This window comes from Danio aesculapii, chromosome 7 (genome assembly GCF_903798145.1).
Source record: "Danio aesculapii chromosome 7, fDanAes4.1, whole genome shotgun sequence".
NCBI lineage: Eukaryota > Metazoa > Chordata > Actinopteri > Cypriniformes > Danionidae > Danio > Danio aesculapii.
In genome coordinates, this window is record NC_079441.1 from 18,410,358 (window position 1) to 18,437,056 (window position 26,699).

At 35.8% G+C, this 26,699-nt stretch overlaps 2 protein-coding genes across 2 annotated transcripts in view; both read left to right on the forward strand.

Moving 5' to 3' along the window:
• The window catches only part of dvl2 (dishevelled segment polarity protein 2), a 36,982-nt gene extending 34,991 nt beyond the window's left edge, over positions 1 to 1,991 (forward strand). Inside the window, exon 15 of the mRNA XM_056461201.1 lies at positions 1,201 to 1,991. Coding sequence (XP_056317176.1) covers positions 1,201 to 1,733 — 533 coding nt within the window. The 3' untranslated portion in view covers positions 1,734 to 1,991. The remainder of the gene's footprint in view (positions 1 to 1,200) is intronic.
• A 4,765-nt stretch (positions 1,992 to 6,756) lies between these two features.
• acadvl (acyl-CoA dehydrogenase very long chain) overlaps positions 6,757 to 26,699 on the forward strand; it is a 40,191-nt gene continuing 20,248 nt past the window's right edge. The window contains exons 1-11 of the mRNA XM_056461202.1: positions 6,757 to 6,969; positions 7,088 to 7,240; positions 7,789 to 7,858; positions 10,389 to 10,466; positions 10,689 to 10,761; positions 12,434 to 12,498; positions 13,537 to 13,671; positions 15,258 to 15,402; positions 17,443 to 17,572; positions 22,533 to 22,658; positions 23,163 to 23,361. Coding sequence (XP_056317177.1) covers positions 7,170 to 7,240; positions 7,789 to 7,858; positions 10,389 to 10,466; positions 10,689 to 10,761; positions 12,434 to 12,498; positions 13,537 to 13,671; positions 15,258 to 15,402; positions 17,443 to 17,572; positions 22,533 to 22,658; positions 23,163 to 23,361 — 1,092 coding nt within the window. The 5' untranslated portion in view covers positions 6,757 to 6,969; positions 7,088 to 7,169. The remainder of the gene's footprint in view (positions 6,970 to 7,087; positions 7,241 to 7,788; positions 7,859 to 10,388; positions 10,467 to 10,688; positions 10,762 to 12,433; positions 12,499 to 13,536; positions 13,672 to 15,257; positions 15,403 to 17,442; positions 17,573 to 22,532; positions 22,659 to 23,162; positions 23,362 to 26,699) is intronic.

A 26,699-nucleotide genomic window follows, 5' to 3' on the forward strand; every position in this document is an offset into this window, starting at 1 on the left:
CAGAACATCAAAATGTTTCTGTTTTATGTTGTTTATGATTGTTTAAATCGGCCAAAATAAGAAATGCTGAACTGTTTTTATGGACTTCCATAAGTTTTTGCTCATAAAGGGGAGAAAGTTCAAGAAACTGGCTGAAAACGGAAGAAAAGGTGGCATGAAATAAACATTTATTCAATACATCCATGTGTACAAACATTTTTTTGAACGCGATAATTCGTTTGACGGTATCAATAAAGATTACAGGCCTAGCTATGTGTATATTTATGTTAGTGTGTTATATAAAAATCAGATACAAACACCACCACACTTATAACAAAATCCAGGAGAATATAAATAATTGCAATAATCTATGTCTTCACTGGTGTTTCCGGGGAATAAACTGTAATGTGAACATCGAGAAATCAGACGTTATTATTGTGAGGCAATTTTCCCCTTTACCAAAATAAATAAACAATAATGTAGACTATGCGACACGCTTTTGTAAACTTTCACCTGTTATTTTGTGATGTCTGGAAGAAAACTGTATCCTATTGAATAATTTGTTTATTACTACAGTTGTGTTGTACCACAGCAACAACATAATTACTGTGACAGTTAAATTCAAGTAATTATCTATAGCAGTGTTTTCCAACCCTGTTCCTGAAGGCACACCACCAGTACACATTTTCAACCTCTCCCTAATCAAACACACCTGAATCAACTGATCAGAAGATTAGAAGAGACTCCAAAACCTGAAGTTAATGGGTCAGAAAAGGGAGACATCCAAAATATGTACTGTGGGTGTGCCTCCAGGAACAGGGTTGGGAAACACTGATCTATAGTATGCTTCCAAACACTATAAAATTGATTTTACATTTAACAGCTTATACAGTATCTACCATCTCGATGACAGGCAAATATATTTTAGTTCAGTAGAAAACTCTGACCTCTTCATGATATAAGGATCATGCGCAACATATGTGCTTATTTTCTATTTAAATCTCCTTTGAAATATGGTATAAATCGCAAAAATATGGACTTTCCTTTGTCTCCCATTTAGTTTTTTTACTTCCTGCCCTCCATCTGAATTTCACGCCTCAGCAGAACCACGTGATTGAAAACAACCTATAGGAGTTTTGTAAATGAACAGAAACCAATGAATTTGTTGATGTGATGCGTCCAGTAGTGCTAACAGCTATTTTGCTTCCATCTCTCTCTCAGGGAGTCACAGCAGTGGCTCCACACGCAGCGATGGAGAAAAGAGAAGGGGTCCTAAAAGCGTTTCCGAGAGTACGGTGGGTGGAAGCGTGCGTGATGATAAATCTCCTGGCGGGGGCGGAGCTGACTCACGTTCTGGCAGCGGCAGCGAATCAGATTACTCCGTTCGCAGCACCCTGAGACGAGATCATGGCTCAGCCACACCCAGCGAACACAGCCGCTCGAGTCAGCGCTCGCATCACCGCGTCCCGCCCGCTCACCTCACCCCGTATCCGCCCGGAATCCCCATCCCATACAACCCAATGATGGTGATGATGGTGCCCCAACACCCACATCTGGCACTTGGAGCACCACATCCGCAAACACCTACTCTGCCGCCCCACCCTGGCTTACCCCCCACCGGCATCCCCGGTGGGCCTCCAGGAGCTCCCCCGACACGAGACCTGGGCTCCGTCCCGCCCGAGTTGACTGCTTCCAGGCAGTCCTTCCACCTGGCCATGGGCAACCCCAGTGAGTTTTTTGTGGATGTGATGTAATGAAGGATGTACCCGAGTGAAGGATGGAGGTTTGTAATCACGTGATAACTGTGAGTTCTGCTCTGCGACGGACAGAGATGTAGTTTACTGTATCAGTGCAGCTCTTTAGAGTTAGTGTTTGTCCTTGACGGTAGGAACAGGGTTTACGGAAGGGTAGGAAGTCTTGCATAGCACAGACTTCAAAATGCATTTGGTTTTTGTGGTATTATCCGCAACAGGGTTTGGCCTTCTTAATAACTCTTCTGCAAAAAAACTAAAGAAAGAATTTAAAAAAAGCCTTGTTTTCGGAGTCCTGTTATTTTCTTTAAATGCTTCCACAAATGGCTGGAAGGCCTTTGATTGAGATCTACAAGGGCTTCTCGTGACTTACCAGAAAATAATGCTCAAAGGAAGTTCAAGTAAGCTTTACACACCTTTTATAAAGACCAACATTAGGACACGATATCCACAGGAACTCGAGCTTTACGGGCATAGTTCACCCCAAAATGAACATTTGCTTTTAATTTACTCACCGTCAGGCCAGACAAGATGAGACTTTTCTTTTTTTTCTTCAGTAGAACAATAAAGACGATTTTGAGCTGGAACTCTGGTCCTCCATAGTGATTCATAAAATGAAAGTCTATCGCTACCAGCACATTTATAGAGCAAAAAAACAACATGTATGCAAAATAGAAATAATAACTGTGGCTCCTGACTATACATAGAGGTCTTATGAGGTTAAATGATTGGTTTGTGCAAGAAACTGATCATTATTACCTTTTATCCATATTCAACTGGTCTTGAGCATGCTCATTTAAGTCTGGATGGACTTCCTATATGCAGGCACAAACTTTACTGTGGCTTTGCGCTATTTGTATACATTTTTATTAGGCTTCAGCATCCAGGATAAGCGCAAGTACCACTTTGCTGAATAATTAACAACAGTTTTTATCCTATTAGCCCATATGTTGTTATGCAACAAGAACATTTAACCCCAGACTGTCATCAACACACTGGTTAAGACTGGATTAAAGGTAATGATGTTCTAAATAATTGTAAAAATCAATCATCTAGCTTCAAAAGACCTCAATGTATGATTGATGGGCATTTATATTGTTTCAAAGCACGCACATCAGTCTCAAATCAATGCTCAACCAAAAAAAATACACGAATACAAAGAATAAACGCTTTCATGCTGGCTTTACATTCGTTTTTTTGTATTTATATTTCTTTTGCCTACATTCTTTTGACTCCATGTCAGTAGATTTCATTTTATGAGTGACCAAGGACCACAGTTTCAACCAAAAAATCTCCTTTAATGTTCTACTGAAGTACAATTCACCTATACTCTGGATAGTCTGAGGGTTATTCAATGGCAAATGTTCGATTTTTAAATGAACTATGAATTTAAGTGATAAATTATAACCTAAAATGTAACTTTTGTAAAAAATAAACTAAGAAAACTGAACAAAAGGCATGCCTTCAAAGACCTTTAAAAGGACTCAAAACATTTGAAACAGTGGGTCAGATGTATAATGTTTCTAAGTAGTGCTTTAAAGTGTACCAAGGAATTCTGAAAGCTTTTCTCTAGTGTACGATGTACTGTATGCTTTAAAATCTGTCTTTGTACTGCTGAATGGAGCCAGGGATTCGTATTCGGTTATCATTAACTGAGATGTCAGAACTCTTCAGATTCCTGGTTTTAGAAAGCAGTCCCTTGCTAGTATCCTCACAAAATAGGCAGATTATAAAATGATTGTACTAAAACGGTACACACGGAGGATGTTTTAACCCCATAATGGTACTTTCTGGGTAGAATGGGTTGTTTAATTCTTCTTCTACTCCAGAGCTTCTTTTTTTTTGTCTCTTTATATGGCTGATAATCAATAGCGCCTTTTTTATATGAGTTTATAGAAAAGTATGCAGGTGCTACATAAAGACTGAATTTCAATGGAATGCCATGTTTAAGTGTTACATTTTTGAATATCATCAGATACTGTCACTTTTGCATGTCTTCACTCTAATTAAATGTATGATAGAATTAACTCTGAAACTAGTCATTTGTTCTCTTTCAGTAGTTTTATTGTCTCGTCTTTTTTGTTTCAATATGCTGTTTCAATATGTTTCAGTATCTATTATCTCATGCACTACATAATAGAGGTTGGTGTTCATAAGTATATTGCATTTAAACAACTTTAAATCAGATTCTTCATCCTGCATAATCAAACACTTGCTTTGGGTTCACTTACAACACACATAGGACTTATTTTTTAATTGATTGCACTAATTAGACTTAAAGAGAACTAATTGGTGAACATTTAAGTGCTTTATTGGTATTTCTTTTATTCCTTCTGCAATTAAAAAAACTTTATATGCCAATAATAAATACATCAATGAATGAATAGCATTGTATAGTCTAAATTAAATAAATAAATAAATTTTTTTTAAATAAAATATTCTATGAAGTCTTTAGTTTTTGCAGACCAGTCACTAACATACAAAACTATAATTATTCAAAACTGTATTTGTATTGCTGAGTTCCCATGTTGTCAGGTCAATTTTCTAAATCGATGGTCTCAAATTCAATTTCTGGAGGGCTGCGGCTCTGCAGGTTTTAGCTCCAACCACCTTCAATTCACACCTGCTTAATAATCTCTAGTAGTCTTGAACACCTTGATTAGTTGGATCAGATGTGCTTGATTAGGGCTGGAGCTAAACTATGCAGAGCTGTGGCCCTCCAGGAATCCAGTTTGAGACCCATGTTCTAAATGCAATAAGTGTATTAAATGTATTATTGTTTAGTCAAGACAATGGTTTGGTATTTGGTCATTGTACTCAACCGCTAACATGTTATGAAACATTTATTTTAATCAAGACATAGTGTGCCTTTAAATGCATGAAGAAAAGAAGGGAAGTTTTCCCTATTGCCTGGTTGGAATTTTCTCATTGAATGAATAAATTACATGGAGAATTCATTATGTGAATACATTTAATGCATTATAGATTTTATGCATTAACAATTGGTTTCCACTAACATTTTCAGAACTACATACTTTAAGGACACCTATGATGAAAATCAGCTGTTTGGACAGAGCTGTGTGTATGTATAATGTGTCCACAGTCGTATTGGAGTGATGTAAACCCAACAAGTCTCTCTTTAAATTTTGTGACATTAAAATAGGATCCAAATCCCTCCCATCACCGCAACGTGATGTAGAAGTGCGGTTTCCCTGCCCACCTAATTGATTTTCAGCAGTGTATTAACATGTCTCTGTAGTAACGCGTGTAATCATATCAACAAAACAGGATGTGCTCAAAGCAACTGGGATTAAAAAAGATCTGTTCAGCTCTCTGTGATCATCAATCATCAGATGTGATCAAGAATCAGTTTTACAAGTTTAACCGTTTTTAACACAGTGCATGTTTGTAATGAATAGCAGAAATTTTACCATCTTTACTTTTTCACCACAGCCGCATGTCAGTGCAATTATAAAAGAAAATGCTTCAATCACGGTTTGTGGATGATAGATCAGGTTTATTTTGTACATTAACATAATGGATATCCGTACAGCAGTGGATATTAGCATGTATCCTGTCACATTTGCCTTGCAAAAACAGTGCAAAGTTTTTACTGTAGTATTTCTCACAAATGTTATGTGAGATCTGCTTCCTTCATGTCTGTCACTGTGCTGTTTATCGGACTCATCAAAGGTGGAGATTGAGGCACCCTCTGACAGGCATGTGGGAACGGTGGGCGGGGCGAACTAGCAATAAAGGCACAGGCAACAAAAACAGCTACTCTATGTTCAGTGCAGAAAATCTAATATTCTTAAAGATATAATAAATAATCTGATGAGTGTTTTTGAGCTGAAACTTTACAGACACATTCTGGAGACACAAAAGAATAAAATAAGTGCCCTTTAAATATTGTACCAACAAAATGTAATCTCATAGACTTAATATTTTATCTGTATTTTATTTTGATGCACAAATACACAGCTTATCTGCTAATTTATAAAGTTATCCAATTTGTTACCTTAATGATAAACAAGCCTGGTGAAGTCATTTTACAGTGAATGTATAACATGGGTGTGGTTAACCCCTCTTTGATGTTATAAATGTTCAAACGGTTATTTTATATACGTAGCAAGGGTTCACATAACAAAACAAAGCTAATACATTTTTTATACTGCAAACTGAACCGATACAAAGGCTATAGAATACTGAAGCTCATTGGGGGAACTCAAGGCTTTCCACTCACACTCGTACGGGTACAGATACTTCATATACCTGAAACTCACAACACACACATACACAGTAATTTCTATTCCATCATTTGCCACTACTCTGACACATAGGCATTTGTAGCTCCGCCCTCCTCTGAAAAAGCACAATCTCATTTGAATTTTAAGTGACAGTCACCAAAACGCCACAATTAGGATCTAAGCCTAAAAGAGTCCGTTTCAGAGAGCTAAAGAACATCATCTGTGTGTTATTTTGAGCTGTTTATACAGGGGGCTAATCATTCTGACTGTGTACTTCATGAGTTTCTTTATTCTGTTGAACACTAATTTTGTATTTTGAAGAAAGCTGAAAATTATTGACTTGTATAGCAAAAACTAAAGAAGATTTTTAGAAAAATGTTGAAAAGTGGCAACCATTGACTTCCATCGTATTTGTTTTTCCTACTATGCAAATCAATGGTTACTGGTTTTCAACATTTTTGTAAGTATCTTCTTCAGTTTTTGCTATGCAAGAATATCTTCAACATTACTGATAGTGGAATGGTTGCCAAGCAACAGTTACCTATGTTACGCGGCTCAACCAATAAGAATCAAGAACCAATGAACTAAATCAAGACACTATCCGTTTTATGATGTAACATCTTTTATACCTTGTTTCATTTTGTTTATACGTGTCGTTTCATTGTCTAAAAAAAAAGAAAACTTAAGTAGCGGTATTGTAGCGCCTCCCCCGAAATGTCTGTAAAAGCTGATCTGAGATCAGCGGTGTTACATGACTCTTCCTTCAGTGCTAACGTAAAGGATATGTACTTCCGGTAGTCGGTAAGCAGCGCAGTGACTCAGGGCACGTCGTTTCACAAGACTTTTTATATTTCGACTGCCAGTTCAGTTTTCTTTTGTATCAGAAGTGTCCGTGTGCCGCCATAATTGTGCACAGGAGGAGGGTCTCTGGTCTGCGGTGGGAAGAGCCACTATCTGGAAGAGAAGAGTCACTCAAGGACGAAATAAAACAGGTTCTGCTGCATTGTAGGACACTCAGTCTTGACCAGAATTGATTCACCTCTTGCTGGACGTTGTCGTCTTTTTATCTATCGACATTTCTTGACTTTTTAATTCGTCTTCGATCCATAGGCAAGTTCCACACTTCCGGTTGAAGGGAGATAAACAACGTTCGGCAAGAAAGAAGAATCTCGGCCTGATCGTCATCATCATAATGCTGCTGCGTAAAGTTACGTGTCCTGCGATCTGCAGCTCCGTCCTCCGTCTGCAGCCAGTCATTAATGGGTGAGAATCATTGTTTTCATTCAGCCCGAGAAAGCGCATTGTGTTTAACGTTATTAAAAGATGATCACAATCTGTTTTCGTTAACTGATGGTAAGAAGTTATCGGGTAAACAAGGCAGCTAAAATGAACTTGAGGTTGACCGTCAAATAAAGTAGTTAATTTATTATGTATACGCTAGTCAACATTTGAAGTGGATCAAAACCTTTCAATAAAAATGTTAAAATACTATTGAACAACACTCAATTCTGTATGACAATTTGAAAATGTTTTAATCCACTTCAAATGTTGATTACTGCTTATATATACTATATAGCCTGTTAAGTTATTGTAAAATAAATAAATGATATCAGCTAGGTTTATATAAACAAATGGTAACATGCTTATTATTGATATATATTTAGAAAATTGTATTGAATCACATTTATCAGGATAGCAATGCTAAAACAGGAAATTACATTATGTAATGAATGCTTAAAGGTAATTAAAAGTTTATTTGTGTGTCATTGTGTAATAATTATGATTATGTTTGATTTTCTCTGCTTTATCAGGGCAAAGCGGCAATCTGGAGCACTTGTGGGAATTCAGAATGTCCGTCTTTATGCGAGCCAAACTGCAGAGGTGAGACTATTGGCTTCATGTCATTATTATGTATTTATAATTACTTTTTGTAACTGGTTACATCACTCAAGTACTTTGTGAACTGCTCTGGCCAATCCGATAAGGTTCTATGGAAAAAAACAGGTGCTTGTCCTGAGACACCCATTAATATATATCTGGAGTAAAGTTCACATCCAGTTCACATGACACACAAGCTTGGCAGTCTGTGTTTTACCATGCGGTCTTGTGTGTTACGTAAATATTATGGTTAAACTACAGCAAGTCTACATGTTAGAAATTATAATTGGAGATGGTAAGGAAAATATGCAGTTATTTAGGATTGATTCACTATCACTTTGTTTTGTAAAAAGACATTATTTGTTTTGTTTGTGTGAGTGAGGGCTTATCAGGAAAGGTTATGTGATCCTTGTCATTGCTCTTTGCTCTACTTGGCTGCCATGTTGTGATGCCATGGAAATTATGTCACTTTGTCACACTGTCCTTGAACCCAGTACTTAGGAAGTCCATACTAAATGTGAGACCTTTCTCGTTCTTCGTTTTTACCTCTACTTTCAATAAAACGATGATCTACAGTGCATCTGGAAAGTATTCATAGCGCTTCACCTTTTCCACATTTTTTTATGTTACAGCCTTGTTCTAAAATGGATTAAATTCATTTATTTCCTTAAAATTCTACACACAATACCCCATAATGACAATGTGGAAAAAGATTTGTTGAAATTTTTGCAAATTTATTACAAATAAAAAAACCCTGAAAAATCACACGTACATCAGTATTCACAGCCTTTTTGGCGAAAAGCTCTAAATTGAGCTCAGGTACATTCTGTTTCCACTGATCACTCTTGAGATGTTTCAGCTGTGGTAAATTCATTTGATTGGACATGATTTGAAAAGGCATACACCGGCCTAGTTAAGGTCCCAGATTTGACAGTGCATGTCAAAGCACAAACCAAGCATAAAGACAAAGGTCTGTAGACCTCCGAGACAGGATTGTCTCGAGGCACAAGGCTGGAGAAGGTTACAGAAACATTTCTGCTGCTCTGAAAGTTCCAATGAGCACAGTGACCTCCATCATCCATAAGTGGAAGATGTTAGGAACCACCAGGGCTCTTTCTGGAGCTGGCCAGCCATCTAAGCTGAGTGATCGGGGTAGAAGGGCCTTAGTCAGGGAGGTGACCAATAACCCGATGGTCACTCTGTCTGAGCTCCAGAATTCTTCTGTGGAGAGAGGAGAACCTTACAGAAGAACAACCATCATGCAGCAATCCACCAATCAGGCCTTGTATGGTAGAGTGGCCAGACGGAAGACACTCCCCGCCTGGAATTTGTCAAAATCATCTGAAGGACTCTTAAACCATAAGAAACTAAATTCTCTGGTCTGATGAGACTAAAATTAAACTCTTGGCTAATACCATCCCTACAGTGAAGCATGGGGGTGGCAGCATCATTCTGTGGGGATGTTTTTCAGCAGCAGGAACTGATAGACTTGTCAGGCTCTTGACGTCAAACTGGGGCGACGGTTAATCTTTTAGCAGGACAATGACTTAAAGCATACCACCAAAATATCAATGGAGTGGCTTCACAACAACTCTGTAAATGTCCTTGAGTGGCCCAGCCAGAGCCCAGACCTAAATCCTACTGAACATCTCTGGAGAGATCTGAAAATGGCTGTACACCGTCACTTCCCATTCAGCCTGATAGAGCTTGAGAGGTACTGCAAAGAGGAATGGACAAAAATTCCCAAAGACAGGTGTGCCAAGTTTGTGGCATCATATTCAAGAAGAATTGTCATTATGGGGTATTGTGTGTAGAATTTTAAGGAAAAAATGAATTTATTCCATTTTGGAATAAGGCTGTAACATAAAAAATGTGGAAAAAGTGAAGCACTATGAATACTTTCCGGATGCACTGTATGTCAATGGTTCCCAAAGTGGGGGTTGTGGGACAATGACATGGCAGTTGCTTGGTGATTTCCAAAAATCAAGTTAATATTGTTAAACTATTAGAATTACCATATTTTATCCATAACCTACAGTTATATTAAAAGAACATGCAAATAAAAAGCCATCAGCCTTTCAGTTTTTATTTTTTTGCGACCCCTGGTATGATTGCGTTATATTAAAGACACAGCACACTGATTTTTATGGCACCAGGTTAAACTTTCTGACACCTTAATGGCACTCACATACATAAAAAATAAATACAGGCCACAACTTAACATGGAGTATAGTCTCTGAGTGGCATTCTTCAAAATTAAATGATGAATAGACTTGGGCGGCCTATTGGTATGTGTGCGCCGGTGTGTAAGGTTTATGTATTTATAACCATCTCATAAGATATTAAGGGTCACAAGTCACTGGCATTGTAATTGTGTGGGTCGCTGGCTAAAAAATTAGTCATGTACAATCATAACTAAAGTCATGTTCAATATTAACTTAATGTTTGTATAGTACAGAAAACATGAGAATACTGTAGATTTGTTCAACACATGTGAACAGACTGATAACTTACTCTTGTTATTTTTGCTAAGGCTGTTCTGGACAAGAATGTAGTCAGCAGGGACACCACCGCGACAGCTGAGACGGTTGATAAAGCAGCCGTTAGTGTGGTACGTGTGTGTTTATGCAGATGTTCATATTGTGTATATATTCTTTTATCCATATGTATTTGCTTATAAATTCAAACACACTTAATCTGTGTTTAAGAGTCTGAAATATGGAAATGCTGTTTTATTTACTTGAGATCATTTCAATTATAATAAAAGTAATGACATGCTACTGAGATCTTTCGATAATGTAGAAAGTATTAATGTTTTGTTTTAATTTACTAGGAATCAAAGTCTTTTGCTGTCAACATGTTCAAGGGGCAAATCAGCACTTCTCAGGTCTTTCCGTATCCCTCAGGTGGGGTTGTTTTCTTTGTGTCAAATTCACGTTTTAGATGCAATAATGGGCAATATGCACAGCTAGTGTTTTTCAGCCAATGATAAACTTCCGGTGAAAGGTTTATGTGAGTCTTTTCAATTTCATAAGGTTCCTTTTACAGCATCAATTATGGATGCACCGATACCATTTTTTGGATCTGATCCAAGTATAGACTGATACAGATCCGATCCCGATACTTGCTGTTTTTTTTTTTTTTTTTTTTTTAAACATAAAACAGTTTCTACAGTTCTGATGATCAACTCAAATAATATATCTTCTTTAATGAAAATAACAGACCTATAGGCCTGCTGTATATGACAGACGGCACAATCTAACTAAAAACATGATGCTTGCCATAAACTATAGGCTACAATATTTAAGCATTCGTTATGACATTGATCTGTTGTGGTCCAGCTTATGTTTCCTTTTTTCTTTGAAATCTGTAACATGCTACCTCTATTGACCCTAACAGTTGGTAAAATACCCAGCCTTTTAGCAAAGCCTTATATTTTCCTGCAGGTTTGAAGCAGACTTAACTAAACCTTCTGAAGCCAGTTTTATTTAATAAACATTCCCTCGCCTAAACTCGCCTCGAGAGAGATGGAGAAACTGAAAGCATGTCTGAAAAATAATTTTTGTCTGAAAAATTATCTTTTTGAAACTAATTTCGTTTGGCATAATTTGTTGGTTATTTTATTGTATTTTTTGCAGAACATTTGGGATATTGTAGGCCTACATGACAACTTTTTAGTGCCTTATAATAGGCTACCTTAGTGGCTTTTGTTGGCTTATAAATTACTTAAAATATAGTGCACGAGCAAAATCGGATTTGGAACGGTCATGGACCGCTCATCACCAGGCTAATACCATCCCTACAGTGAAGCATGGTGGTGGCAGCATCATGCTGTAGGGATGTTTTTTTGGGAAAGATGAATGCAGCAATGTATAGAGACATCCTGAAGACTGGGGCGACAATTCCAGCAGGACAGTGACCCAAAGCACACCGCCAAAATATAAATGGAGTGGCTTCACTGGCCGATACCCGATCCAGCTAAAATATGCGATATCGAACCGATATTCGGTACAAGTATCGGGATCAGTGCATCCCTAGCATCGATGTTGAAATGTAATTCAAATATAATCAGGTAAATAGACTTAAGCATCCATTTGGTTGTTAAGGCGTAAAAAGAGACGAAAACCCATATAAATGAAGGTGCAGCCATTAGCTGCAGGCTACCTCAGAAACTTCATTGAAAATACTGGGGTAAAAATCATTTCCGTATTTTAAAGAGATACGTGGAAAATATAATTTATTGTTCTTCTTGTTTGGTCTGAAACTTTATATCGTATCCACTTTATATCATATCACTGCCAAGCAGTGAAGATTGCAGTGATTTTGTATGGGATGACAATTCACTGGAAGCCTTGGAGCTGGCTGACTGAAATTAAAAGTTTGTGTGCATATACACCCATTGGAAATGGCCCAGCAGGAATTTTTCAAACAATAAAACATTGTTTATTTTATCCTGAAATGACCATAATATTTCTTTTAGATTTGTTATGTTGTTTTTATGCATTAAACACACACATCAGTGTTGTTTGCTGCATTTAATGTAATTTTATTCTGAATGTTTACTCTTAACCCTAATAGTGCTCAATGAAGAGCAGTCACAGTTCCTCAGGGAGCTGGTTGGACCATGCAGTAAGTTTTTTGAGGTAAGTTCATTTCAGTTTTAGAATCACTACTTTTGTTTAATGGACAGGTTTCTTTTATTATTTGAACATATTCACAACATATATTGCAAAAATCAACCAATGGACAGTTGTGAGAAAATTAGGAGAAAAGTTCAGTCATTAGATGGTGTCCACAACAGGACAAACCAATATTGATTCACCTTTAGGCACATCATGTTAATTATGTTACACATTATGCTTATTATATTAAACTATGGTCAGTGTAAATACTCAAATCCTGAAGTGCTAAAACCATATTATCCACAGAGAACTGGAGTGGTTTAGGAACCATTTTATATACACATGTTCTGCCTTTGTTGATGGAAACACAAACATCCAGGACACAAGATCTTGCTCCCCTATAATGTTTATTGAATAAATTAGCTTTGTACTGATTGGCTACATTATATTGCTCAGCAATGAGGAGGTGATTTATATGCTATGTAAATCCATCAAATAACTGCAGTCTTACCACATTACTTTGTGTCTGATTTAAGGCAGACAGAATTGCCATTGACCATTTCAGTAAAATTTTATTAGAATAGCAGTTTGTTAGTGTAGTCACGTGACCCTAATGTAAATGGGATAAACCATGACTAGGTGTGCACAATTTGAAAGCAAAGTTCACTTCACTTCACCTTTATTTGTATAGCGCTTTTACAATGAAGATTGTGTCAAAGCAGCTTCACATATAAGATCATAGTAAATTGAAACAGTGTAGTTCAGTTTTCAAAGTTTAAGTTCAGTTCAGTATGGTTTAATAATCACTACTGAGAGTCTAAACACTGAAGAGCAATCCATCGATGCGCAGCTCTACAGACCTCGAATCACGCAAGCTAGTGGCGACAGCGGCGAGGAAAAAACTTCACCAATTGACGAAAGTGAAGATAAAAACCTCGAGAGAATCCAGGCTCCAATGGGCACGACCCTTTCTCTACTGTCCAAAGTTATTTGCATCCATGTTGTACACTTAAAATAAAGTTGTAGTAGTCTTTGAAGTGTGGCTCTGTGGCTTTCTAGGAGGTGAATGACCCGATGAAGAATGATGCTCTGGAGAAGGTGGAGGAGCACACATTGGAGGGCCTGAAGGAGATGGGAGCTTTTGGTCTTCAGGTGCCTGCAGATCTTGGTGGTGTGGGCCTCACCAACACCCAGGTTAGATTGCAGATTCATCAACACTCTTCTCTCATTGGGCTATAAGACGGGTACATGTGGTTAGTTGACATAAGGCAGTCGAAATGCTTGAAACAATACAAAAAAAAGTACAATATTTGAAGAAAGAATAGTTTTATGTAGTTTGATGTCTGATGTTAGAGAAAATGTAGGGGGTCACCGACTGACTGTAATTGTTTTACAGTTTTTGTTTTTTTATATCCTTTTTACTAAACTGTACTGTAAAAACATCCTATGGTGCAAAATGAAGAAAAACAACTCTTATTAGTCTTAGTATGTGTATATGTGTATGTATGTATGTATGTATGTATGTATGTATGTATGTGTGTATGTATGTGTGTATGTATATATGTATGTATGTATATATATATGTATGTATGTATGTATATATGTATGTATGTGTGTGTGTATATGTATATATATATATGTATATGTATATGTGTATATATATATATATATATATATATATATATATATATATATATATATATATATATATATATATATATATATATATATATATATATATATATATATATATATATATATATATATATACACAAATAACATGAGAGTGATTTATCTTTGTTGGACTCTCTTATCTTCATAGAGTGCTCTTTATTTAATATGAAATTTGGAATAACATTTTATTTCACATGACTTATTGGACAATTTTAATAAATGAGGCTGGCACTTCAAAGTACCTCAACTTCACAATTTTATAGTGGTTTAAAAAAAGTTAAATGTGAAAAATTTATGCAATTTTCACAGGTCATGGGCTTCACATGGGACTTTAGTCACATGATCTTGAATGGGATCCTTAAGCAACAAAGAGGACATGGTTTTCAGTGACAAAATTAATCAATTTCCTATGTTTTTAGAAATATATGGATGGAAAAAATGATTGCCATTTATTAAAATATCCCATTGTAAAATTAGCCCTGAGGTGTTTATTAGTGCTGGGCAAAAATTTTTCACATCCAAAATAAAAGTTTGTTTTGACATAATATGTGTATGTACTGTGTATATTTATTATGTGTATATATAAATGCACACATGCATGCATATATTTGAGAAAATGTTTATTTATATTTAGATTTAAAATATATGTATATGATAGAAATTATATAGAAATGTAAATATCCATGTAACATTTGTTTTGTTGTGTTATTTCTATGTACTGTATGTGCGTGTATCACATATACATATATAACACACACAAACATATATTATGTCAAAACTAACATTTTATTTTGGATGCAATTAATCACAATTAATCTTTGCTCGACACCAGTATGTATTAATGATATTAACAGTTTTCATTTTAATTTATAGGAGATGTAATTTACTGAACTGTGCTTGAGACAGTCACTTCATAGGGTGGTTTTATGACTTGGTTAAAACATGTATCAAAAGTTTAATGGTTTGTATAACAAGAGGTCCATGGAAGACCAAAAATGTTTACCTATTTACTGCATTTTAAATAAAAATGAATATAATTCAGTTGTCATGTGTGACCATGAAAATGCAACATCTCGTCAACAACCCATACATTGCTCTATTTACAGTATGCCAGATTGGTGGAGATTGTGGGAATGCATGATCTGGGTGTGGGCATTACGCTTGGAGCTCATCAGTCCATTGGCTTCAAGGGCATCCTGCTTTTTGGTAACCCTCAGCAGAAAGAGAAATACCTTCCAAAGCTGGCTACTGGTAAGTGAACTTTTGATAATGTAAAGGCCATGGAGCAACTTTAGTTATTTTAACCAGCTAGCTTTGATTGGTTTATGCTTATTTATAAATGTGTTATGCTGTAATATACTACTAAAAGTATATGAGTTTATTTTACAGATATTAAAGAAACTGTGAAATAAATAAAAATGTTCACATTCCCAATGTTATCATTATCATATGACATCTTATTGTCAGTTATGTCTCTTCATTCATAAATCGTGTCCTATTGAGTTGTGGCATAGTAAAACCTCCATCGAATTCAAACTTCAGAATGTCAGTGGAAGTGGTAGTAACACAACCTGATCTCACGAGGAAACATAACTGTTTTACATTTTGTCAGTTTAGTGGCTTATTCGCACAGTCGTGCGACAATGTAAGATTTTGAAAAGGAGGTGTTGCACTCAACCCCACCCCTAAAGCTGACCGTCATTAACCGATGAGATCGTATGAATTAGTACAAATTAGCCACTAAATCAAAAAGTTACGAATTGCAGTGAGATTGTTTTGGGGTATCTGTGAACTTCTTGCATAATGTATTTTAAGTATTATGAATTTAGACATACTTCCAGGCCCGGATTGGCTAATCGGGAGTACCGGGAGGATTCTCCCGGTGGGCCGGTCCGTTTTTTGGCCGCGAGGACCAGTGTCCCTAGCTGCTTGCACTCTCAGCAGTCGCACTTTTTTCATTTATTCATTTATTTAACCATAGCCTCGCTCTTTTTATTCATTATTTTGCCGCAGCTCCGCTCTTTTTTTAATTTGTTTTCTCGCAGCCCCGTGAGCAAAATGCAGCCTGCAGGTTAATGATGACGTAACTATCATTCGACCCCAAACAGCGGCACCTTAGTATATGAATATATATATGAATTTAAATAATTGATATTAATGAATATTACACCTGCTCAATGAAAATCAGATGATTCACTACATTAATAAATCTGACATAACTTGATCAGAGAGAAATCGATCGGGAAGAAAAAGATATAGCCATCAATAGAAAGTAATGCAGTGTTTAAAAGAGTCTTGAAGATAAGTGCAATAATAATTTTTTATTCCAAATGCACCAGCATAACAGCGCCATTGTGGTCCAGTCGTCAGCACGTTTCATTACGCTGCCGCCAACCTGAGTTCGGATCTCACCTGAGTAATTTAAAAAAAAATTTTTTTTTTTCAGTGTTAAGACATAAAATACTGTTTGGGTTACTTATGTAGGTGTACATATTTTATTTTTATTTTTTGTGTGACCACCGTTACAAGGGACTGGATATCTATAAAGAATTTTGCACAGAATATATATTCAGATATTGCAGGAAAGGACATTGTGATGTTTTAAAGAATATTTAAAGAATAAATGGAGATTTAGCTACACTTTAATGCTCTCATATTTATAAAAAACATTTGAAGTTCTAAAGCAGCTGTGTCCTTGAAAAAGACGTGATAGTGTCATTAGAAACTGAATTGGAAATGACGTTATTTTAATATAGTCAGTGATGAATTGAGTTGGGCCGGTCTAAGGCTTGAAACTCCAGGCCTGAAAAGGAGTCCTACTCCGGCCCTGCATACTTCTCAGCTAACATGATGTTTTTTTATATGCTGTAAGAAAGTATTTAAGATTTATTACTGGTTTTTTGACTGCACACACAAGATACAAAGCTGTACATTCCAAATGGTGCTGTCATGTGTAAAAAATAAAAGATCTGACTGATATATAAACATTTCAAACTGCAATTTAAAGTTTTTCTCATTTTGAATACATTTCTTAAAATACATGACATTACGGCATTGTAAACAAAATAGGCTGTGCGGATATAGTTAGCTTATGGTGATGTTTACATAAATACAGATGTTTAAATGGGCTGTTCTTGAGGTGGAGAATGTCTCTGCTTTCAAATATTGAAAACTAAAAATAGGCCAAATCTGAAACTTATAAAACATAACCTTCCAGAAAAAAAAATGGTAATATTTTTATGGGTATATGAAGTTATAACTGCTTTAAAACTGCTATTTTCTTTTTCATAGGAGAGAACATTGCTGCCTTTTGCCTAACTGAACCTGCAAGCGGTTCTGATGCAGCCTCCATTAAAACCACTGCAGTTCGCTCACCCTGTGGCCAGTACTACACCATGAACGGAAGCAAGATCTGGATCAGGTGTGTGAACTTACCCTTCATATCAGGGGTGTTAAACTCAGTTCCTGGAGGGCGCAACTCTGCACAGTTTAGTTCCAACTCTGCTTGTTACCTATAGGATTTAAATAAGCCTGAAGGACTTAATTAGTTTGATCTGTTGTGTTTAATTATGGTTGGAACTAAACTGTGCAGAGTTGCCGTTCTCCAGGAACTGAGTTTGACACCCGTGCTATAAATACACGCATGGAGACACAAACACACGGTATAAAAAAAGATGTTAATGTCTTTTATGGACACTAGGGGGCATTATCTCCAAACATCATTTTGGAATAGTTTACCCAAAATGGAAAATCCCTTCATCATTTACTCACCCTCCACTTTTTCAAAAACTATTTGAGTTTCTTTCTACTGTAGAACACAATAGAAGATATACTGGTGAATGTTGCATTGAACTGCCATTGATTTTCATAGTAGTTTATTTGTTTTTTCTGTGGATATCAATGTTTGCTTTTGTCAGCATTCGTCAGAATATCTTCTTTTGTGTTCAACAGAAGAAAAAAATATATTAAGAACCACATCAGTTTCAGTAAATGATGTAGAAATTTAGCATTCATGGTGAACTATCCCTTTAAGCTTGTCCATGTCCACTTTAAAAAGACGAATAATGCCACGTTACTATTATTTGCCTTTCCTAGCTGTACAGTCATTCAAAACAGTGTTTCTGGTCATTGAGCCATTTCTGTTGATGGGGGGGGGGGGGGGGGTTTCTTATTGTGGTATGACAAAGATATTACTGTATCAGAAGTATCGGTATCTTCCTTTAGTCATCTTCTTTGAAGTCTAGAAACAGCCAAGCGACTTTACAGTGTATTTTAGCTTCTTATAAATGCACGTGAGTTACTAAATATACATATAGTTGTAGTGTTCTTATTAGTGGCACTTAGTAAGCATTGTGGTTTTTGTTGCTCATACTTATAATTAAGGGGGTGTTCTAAATTCTGTTACTTCCTATTCCATCGAATGGGCAAAAACTATGATGCTGGAGGAAATCTGAGTAGAATAGAGACTCAAGATTTGCTTTCAGATTGATTACCCAGAACACAAGAGATCAACAGATTGTGGATTTCGCTGATAATAAGTATGTTGAACCTCACAAACTGATAACCACACAATCAGCCATCAAGCAAAAATACTCTGATAAATTATATTACAAAGATGTACTGTAGATTTGAAATGAAATGTAAACATATAGAGATTCATTTATTTGTTATACCTTTATAATTCATGTTAGATCCTATTTTATGACCTCATTTTAACAGATTCTGTTAACATTATGTAGCTGAGGCCAGCTAGCAAAGTGCTATGCAGGTAAATCTCACTCCACTGACCTCTAAAGGTTCTCTAGGGACAGACGCTAGAGGCCATGGTCTTTAACCTCCTTGTTAGAGCAACTGACTCCAATACACATAATCGCCAGTTTGATCCCAGCGCAGACCAGGTTGGGTGCAGAAGGACTGTTGGTGGTGGGTTAGAATTATATAATTACAGTTAACGGATATTTTTTTTAATATATGAATACATGTTAAAATGATCAGTGAATAACACTTTTATTTGTTTACCATGGTTGGTTACAAATTTAATCTTATTATAAAGTTAGTCTATTTCGTGTAAAAATACACATAAAGACCATAGTGTTGACATTAGATATACAGTAGTTACCATTTGAAGTGGATCAAAAAAAGTTTTTCAAAATTATCCCAATTATCCTAACTAGAATGGGGGGTGTTTTAGGACACTTTAAAAGGTTTTGATCCACTTCAAATGTTGACAACTGAATATGTGCACTGTAAACCAATATATATGATCAGTAAGTCAAAACAACGTATTTTATGTTAATTATAAGTCCTTAAACTAAGTTAATCATGTTTCTATCTTTTTTTAATGTTATACAATCTGTTCAGTCAAGGTTAATTTAAAAGGACTCGTAAGGTTAACTTAATACATTTATCTAAAAATGTAAAGGCAACCAAGAATTTTTTAGAGTGTATGTAAAATCTCACACTTTATTAATTATTTTTTTTAGAAAGATTAATCACAACTATCATTAAAATTGTGAAATATGTAAGATGAAGTAAGATGAAAGAACAAAAATTTTCATGTTTCTCCTCTATATGAACAACATATTCATTGCCTAAGTGACCAGCTGACTATATATATATATATATATATATATATATATATATATATATATATATATATATATATATATATATATATATATATATATATATATATATATATATATATATATATATATATATATATATATATATATATTAACGCAACTGTTAGCATCTTATCAGCCTTAATTGAACATGTACAACAATTCTCTAAATTATGTGTTCACTAGATGATACGTTAGTACTTTTTAATACTGTGTTGCCACTTTCATGCTGTGTAATAGCGAAGTTTCCTTTTCAGCTGCTAAATAAAGCGATATCTTCCGCTTAATCTGCAAAATCGGCAATCAAGCAATCATTTAACCTCTACAGAACACCACATCAAAACAACTGAGAATGCCTATTAGCTGCAACATGATGATAACTTCCCTCATCACAGCAAATTTTAAACTGTCTAATGAAAATGTGAGTGATGCTTCTTTAATGTAAAAATCTAATATATATGTGGTCGTTTTACATTTTAACTGGGATTCAGTTATATCTTGATCTCAAAGTAATTGTAAAAGAAAAAATGGAAAGCAAGAAATTAAAAATGTTGATGCATTTTGTAAGAACAGAAATGCGGTCCTATATTTATTAACTTGACAAGTAAAGCGACAGCAGCTAAATTAATATATATATTCGGTCACTTTACAAGGTACAATTCTTGCTATTAACACCTTTAACTATTATTTTACCTCACACAAATTCACACAAGATGGAGCCCATGATGATAGATGCCTCCTTGTCATGCTCTGCAGTTGTTTTTGTTAGTTTGTTTCACCTTAAGTAACATTCCGACAATTAATTTAAATATATTTATTATCTGTTGTTTTTTGTCCTGTCTTTGTCATTCTGTTGCATTGTAGAAGCTTCTGTCGCAAAAACATATTCTTCCTATGTGTGAACATACCTGGCAATATAGCTCTTTCTGATTCTGATTCTTCTTAATTAGCTAATAATTATTAGTAGTTATTTAGGTATTGGTCCATGCAGAATATGTGCTTATATAAGTATACAGTGTTTCAGGAAAGTATTCGTAGCGCTTCACTTTTTCCACGTTTTTTTATGTTACAGCCTTATTCCAAAATGGACTAAATTCATTTATTTGCTCAAAATTCTACACACAATACCCCATAATGACAATGTAAAAAAAGATTTTTTGAAATTTTTGCTAATTTATTAAAAATAAAAAAGCTGAAAAATCACACGTACATCAGTATTGACAGCCTTTGCCATGAAGCTCTAAATTGAGCTCAGGTATAATCTCTTTCCAATTGATCATTCTTGAGATGTTTCAGCAGCTTAATTGGAGTTCACCCGGGGTAAATTCAGTTGATTGGACATGATTTGAAAAGTCATACACCTGTCTATATAAGGTCCCAGGGTTGACAGTGCATGTCAAAGCACAAACCAAGCAGGAAGACAAAACAATTGTCTGTAGACCTCCGAGAGATCTGAAAATGGCTGTCCACCGTCGCTTCCCATCCAACCTGATAGAGCTTGAAAGACAGGTGTGCCAAGTTTGTGGCATCATATTCAAAAACTTGAGGCTGTAATTGCTGCCAAAGGTGCATCAACAAAGTATTGAGCAAAGGCTGTGAATACTGATGTACCTGTGATTTTTCAGGTTCTATATTTTTTAAAATTTGCAACAATTTCAAAAAACTCTTTTTTCACATTGTCATTATGGGGTATTGTGTGTAGAATTTTGAGGAAATTAATAAATTTAATCCATTTTGGAATAAGGCAGGAACATAAACAGTTGTGGAAAAAGTGAAGTGCTATGAATACTTTCCAGACGCACTGTAAAAAAACAAATAATATATTATTAATAAGCACATAATAAGCGTCTAGTTAACAGTGAGAATTGGTACTTGAACTAAAGTTCTGATATTCATTGTTAATACAATTTTAATAAAAAAGTATACAAAAAGATTAAAATGCTACCGTTTGCATGTTTTAATATAGCAAGCTTATGTCGAGTTCAGACTGCATGATTTTAGGCCTGATTTTGACTTGCCATCAGGTTTTGAGAAATCGCAGACAAATGCCTGAAATCAAAGGCAAATCGGTGCTCGTTCATGTGAGTAACAATCACACAGTGTGAACTATCAAAGAAGCAATCTGAGAGAATCGCAGATGAGTCGCCAACACCCATCAGATATTTGGCATGCTAAATATCTGGACCTGTTAAAAGCACTTAGTTTCAGTCTATTTGGATTCAAGAAATAAAGGAAAAACTAGTGGAAATTTGACAGCAACACCCGCGTCTGTTTGATGTGTCATGTGAGCAATACCATCAAAAAAAACTTTGAGAAATTGCTAATTCACTTCAAACCCAAGCGATCAAAATAAGTACAGTTTCTTCCCCACTAAAGGCTTCTTTCTCATTATGTAGTTAATAAAAACAAAAGATATACTACGTGACCTCGCGTTGTTTACATGTCACTTCTTGCATGTGTTGTGAGACAACGTTGTCGGCGATTCTTCCTATTTTACAGTCATGCAGAACCCCCTGTCGCTGATCCATCTTGCAGTGTAAGCACAGCACAGACAGAATGCTACACCAGATAGTCATGCAGTGTGAAAACATCTTTGAAAATTGGGCAGTCTGAACTTGGCATTAGAATACACTTTCATGCAACTTTAATCTTTCAATCTTCAGCTGAAAAGTTTAAAAAACGGTGTTGTATTGTACTTTTAATATAAGCAGTAAAAATAATAGTAATTTTTTTTCTCATCCCGCGCCTTTCTCTTAGTAATGGAGGCACTGCTGAGATCTTCACTGTGTTTGCCAAGACTCCTGTAAAGGATGAGAAGACTGGAGAAATGAAGGATAAAATCACAGCGTTCATCGTGGAGAGGAGCTTTGGAGGAGTCTCCAGGTCGGTGCTTGTTTTTTTTTTTCCAATACACTTCTTTTAAGTATGGAGACACGGTGGCTCAGTGGTTAGCACTGTCGCCTCACAGCAAGAAGGTCGCTGGTTTGAGTCCCGGCGGGGTCATTTGGCATTTCTGTGTGGAGTTTGCATGTTCTCCCCATGTTTGCGTGGGTTTTCTCTGGTTTCCCCCACAGTCCAAGGTATGCACTATAGGTGAATTGAATAAACTAAACATAAATTGGCAATAGTTTGTGTGTGAACGGGTGTATGGATGTTTCCCAGTACTGGGTTGCAGCTGGAAGGGTATCCGCTGTGTAAAACAAATGCTGGATAAGATTGCAGTTCTTCCATGGCGACCCATGATAAATAAAGGGACTAAACTGAAGGAAAATGAATGAATGAGGAAATTTCTGTGTTTACATTCTCACTGAGCATGTTTCTTCTCTCCCTTCACCTTTCTGTTCACTTTTATCTATCCATATTCACCTCATCAACATTCTCTTTCAGTGGTCCTCCTGAGAAAAAGATGGGCATCAAAGCGTCCAACACCGCAGAAGTGTATTTTGAGAATGTGCGCGTTCCGGCAGACTGTGTGCTGGGAGAAGTTGGAGGTGGATTCAAAGTGGCCATGAACATCCTCAACAATGGCCGCTTCGGTATGGCAGCTGCGCTCTCTGGCACCATGAAGGGTGTTATTGCTAAAGCGGTGCGTATGTGTGCAAAAGTACACCGTATCAGATGTTGGTTCTGTTTGTCAGTAATGCTGAACACACTTTTGCTCACTTTCTTTTTCGTTTCCTCATCTCTCGCCTAGTTTGTCTAACATGCTTTTTTTTTTCAGCACCAATGTAAGGCCACATCCTCTCAGCCACAAACACCCCTATCATCCTCACTTCCTCTGCTTATTATGCAGGGAAATTCCTAAGCATACATTATACAGTCCTTGTCTTTAACACCATCTGAGCTGGAGATGGCACACTCCTCATCTTTGCAAATTTGTGGCGCATATATGTGTGCACGGTTGATGGGATTCACAGCAAGTTGTCTAAAAAAACAACTGGAAATGCAAGCTTTTTTAAAATTGGTCACACTTTATAGTAAGAGGCTTTAAGTAATATGTGCTTACAATGTAATTTTAAATCATTTGTTACAATTAGGGCTGTACGATATTGGAAAAATTTTACATTGCTATATATATATAATATATATTTATATATTTTATATATATTTATATATATATATTTTTCTCTCCTCTCTCTGCGATTTATACACTAATGGTCAAAAGTTTGGGATCAGTAGGATTTTTAAATGTTTTACAATATGCTTGTCCTGCTCACCAAGACTGCATTTATTTAATCAAAAATACAGTACAAATAGTAAAATTGTGAAATGTTGTTGCACTGTAAAATAACTGTTCAAAAGTAGTTTATCATTTGATTTATTCATTTATTCCAGTGAATTTAAAGATGAATTTTTAGCTTCATTACTCCAGTCTTCAGAGTCACATCTTTAACACCGTTGGAATCATTATGCAAGAGAGCACTTAAAATTCATGATAAAAAGCCTTGGTTGTACCATCACTGCAATATCTTTAAAAAAAAACATAGTCTCTTAAGTTTTGATAATATTATTAAATATTCCAATACTTGTTTTATTTTTTAAATTAATCACAATCTTTCTGCTCCATCATTAAAAATGTAAAAATGTTTTTAATTCCAAATTAGAGTGCGAACTGCGAAGGACACGTTTTATGGTAAGAGGGGAATGTGTTGTCCCTAGACGTAAAACCTCTTTTGGTTAATCTTCTTTTATTTATAAAGTCATAACATCTATGGAATTCTCTCCCAACAGAAATAATCACATGCACAAATTATAGGATGTTTTTATGCCTGACTAGGAGGTTTTTTTTTTTTCAAATCAAATTTGTACAGACAGTGAGATGTTTTTGATTTATCAGTGTTTTAGTTTATATGCAAATATGCCTGTATGTTTTAAACCATCTTTTTAATTAATTGAATATTATTATTTTAATTTTTACTTGTCCAGGCATTGCAGGCGGAAAATAGCAATCCTGCAACAACCTAGCACGATGCATCTTTCCTTTTTGAGGTTAATGTAATTTTTGTGCATGTCCCTGTTAAATAAATAAATTCATTTATTCATTCATACATGAACCTTCACAAATCACTCTAATATTAATTATTATTATTATTATTAATGTTGTTGTTATTATTATTATTATTATTAATGGCAATAGTAATATAATCAATAATTGCTGGAGTAAGAAACTACATACAAAAAGAAAGCAATTATATAAAATGTTAATAAATATTTAACAATTTATTTTACATTAAACATATGCCGACTTGATGCACAGAACAATTTTCTTGAAAAAAAACAGAGAGAGAGAGAGAGAAAAAAAAACTGACCCCAAACTTTTGGCCGGTAGTGTATATTGCAATATAATTTCACCAGATGACTTAAATATCTCTATTTGCAAGGTCATAACTTGGGATGATTTTGTAGGAGAGTGAAATATAAGTATATTCAGTGTTGAGCAAGCTACTTGGAAAATGTAGTGAACTAAGCTATTAGTTACTCAAAATGTAACTTAACTACACTGAAAGCTAGCCTCTGGAAAATGTAGCAAACTGAGCTACATCTAAGCATCTAAGCTAATTTTTCAATCGAAGCAACTTCAATCCAAGTCAATTCTGTCTCAGTGATAATGTCAATGAAACCTATGTGGCATAATTGTTCAGTTTTAATTTTCAATTAATTTGCAGTGAAAAATCACATGTGCATAAGTATTCACAGCCTTTGCTCAATACTTTGTTGATGCACCTTTGGCAGCAATTACAGCCTCAAGTCTTTTTGAATGTGATGCCACAAGCTTGGCACACCTGTCTTTGAGAATTTTTGCCCATTCCTCTTTGCTGTACCTCTCAAGCTCTATCAGGTTGCATGGGGAGCGACGGTGTACAGCCATTTTCAGATCTCTCCAAAGATGTTCAGTAGGATTTAGGTCTGGGCTCTGGCTAGGCCACTCAAGGACATTCACAGAGTTGTTGTGAAGCCACTCCATTGATGTATAGAAAAAGCCAAGTGCTATGAATACTTTCCGGATGCACTGTACTTATTAGGACACTTCGCTTAATCTAAATATGTTAACGTGTCTTAAACTGTGCTTATTTTTGCTTGCTAAAAGGGTATGAACACTGTTGCAGTTTCAGCAATAAGCACTCATGTAGTGTGCTGAGGCTGAATGAATGTGAGCGGCAGCAGTTTTCTTGGCAGTGGAGGAGGTGATTTCTTAATATACTCGGTGTGATCTCTTACCACAGGCATCTGTGTCTGTGTTTTTGTCTCAGACCAGGAACTTTTGAAAGCGGAAGCCGTGTAGTCCTCATCTACTGTGCTACACTCGCCCTGTGTTTTTAGGCAGAGTTCAACAAAGCTAGAGTCAAACCAGTAAACGGAAATTGCACTGATGAAATCTGCTAAATACGGTCTCTGATGTTTGCACATTTTTTTTAAAGTTGCAAATGAAAATTCTAGTCATATTTTTGAAGCAAAAAAAACTAAATTCCTGCAAAGTTTTGTGTCAGTTTAATATGAGAGTTTTCACATGTACACTTTCAATGAAATCTAAACCTTTATTATGGGCTCTCTTTTAAAATTAATTAATTCACTTGTTTTCCTTCAGCTTAGTCTCTATTTCAGAGGTCCACACAGTGGAATGAATTGCCAACTATTCCAACATAGGTTTTATGCAGAGGATGCCGTTCCAGCTGTAACCCAGCATTGGAAACCACCCATACACACTCATTGAAACACACTCATACACTAAAGACAATTTAATTTATTCAGGGAAACTGGAGCACCCGAAGGAAACCCACATAAACATGGTGAGAACATGCAAACTCCAAACAGAAATGCCAACTGCAAAAGCTGAGACTCGAACCAGCAACCTTCTTAGTGTGAGGCGATAGTGCTAACCACTGAGCCTCCATGCTGCCTCTTAAAAAAGTTTTGACAATTCAA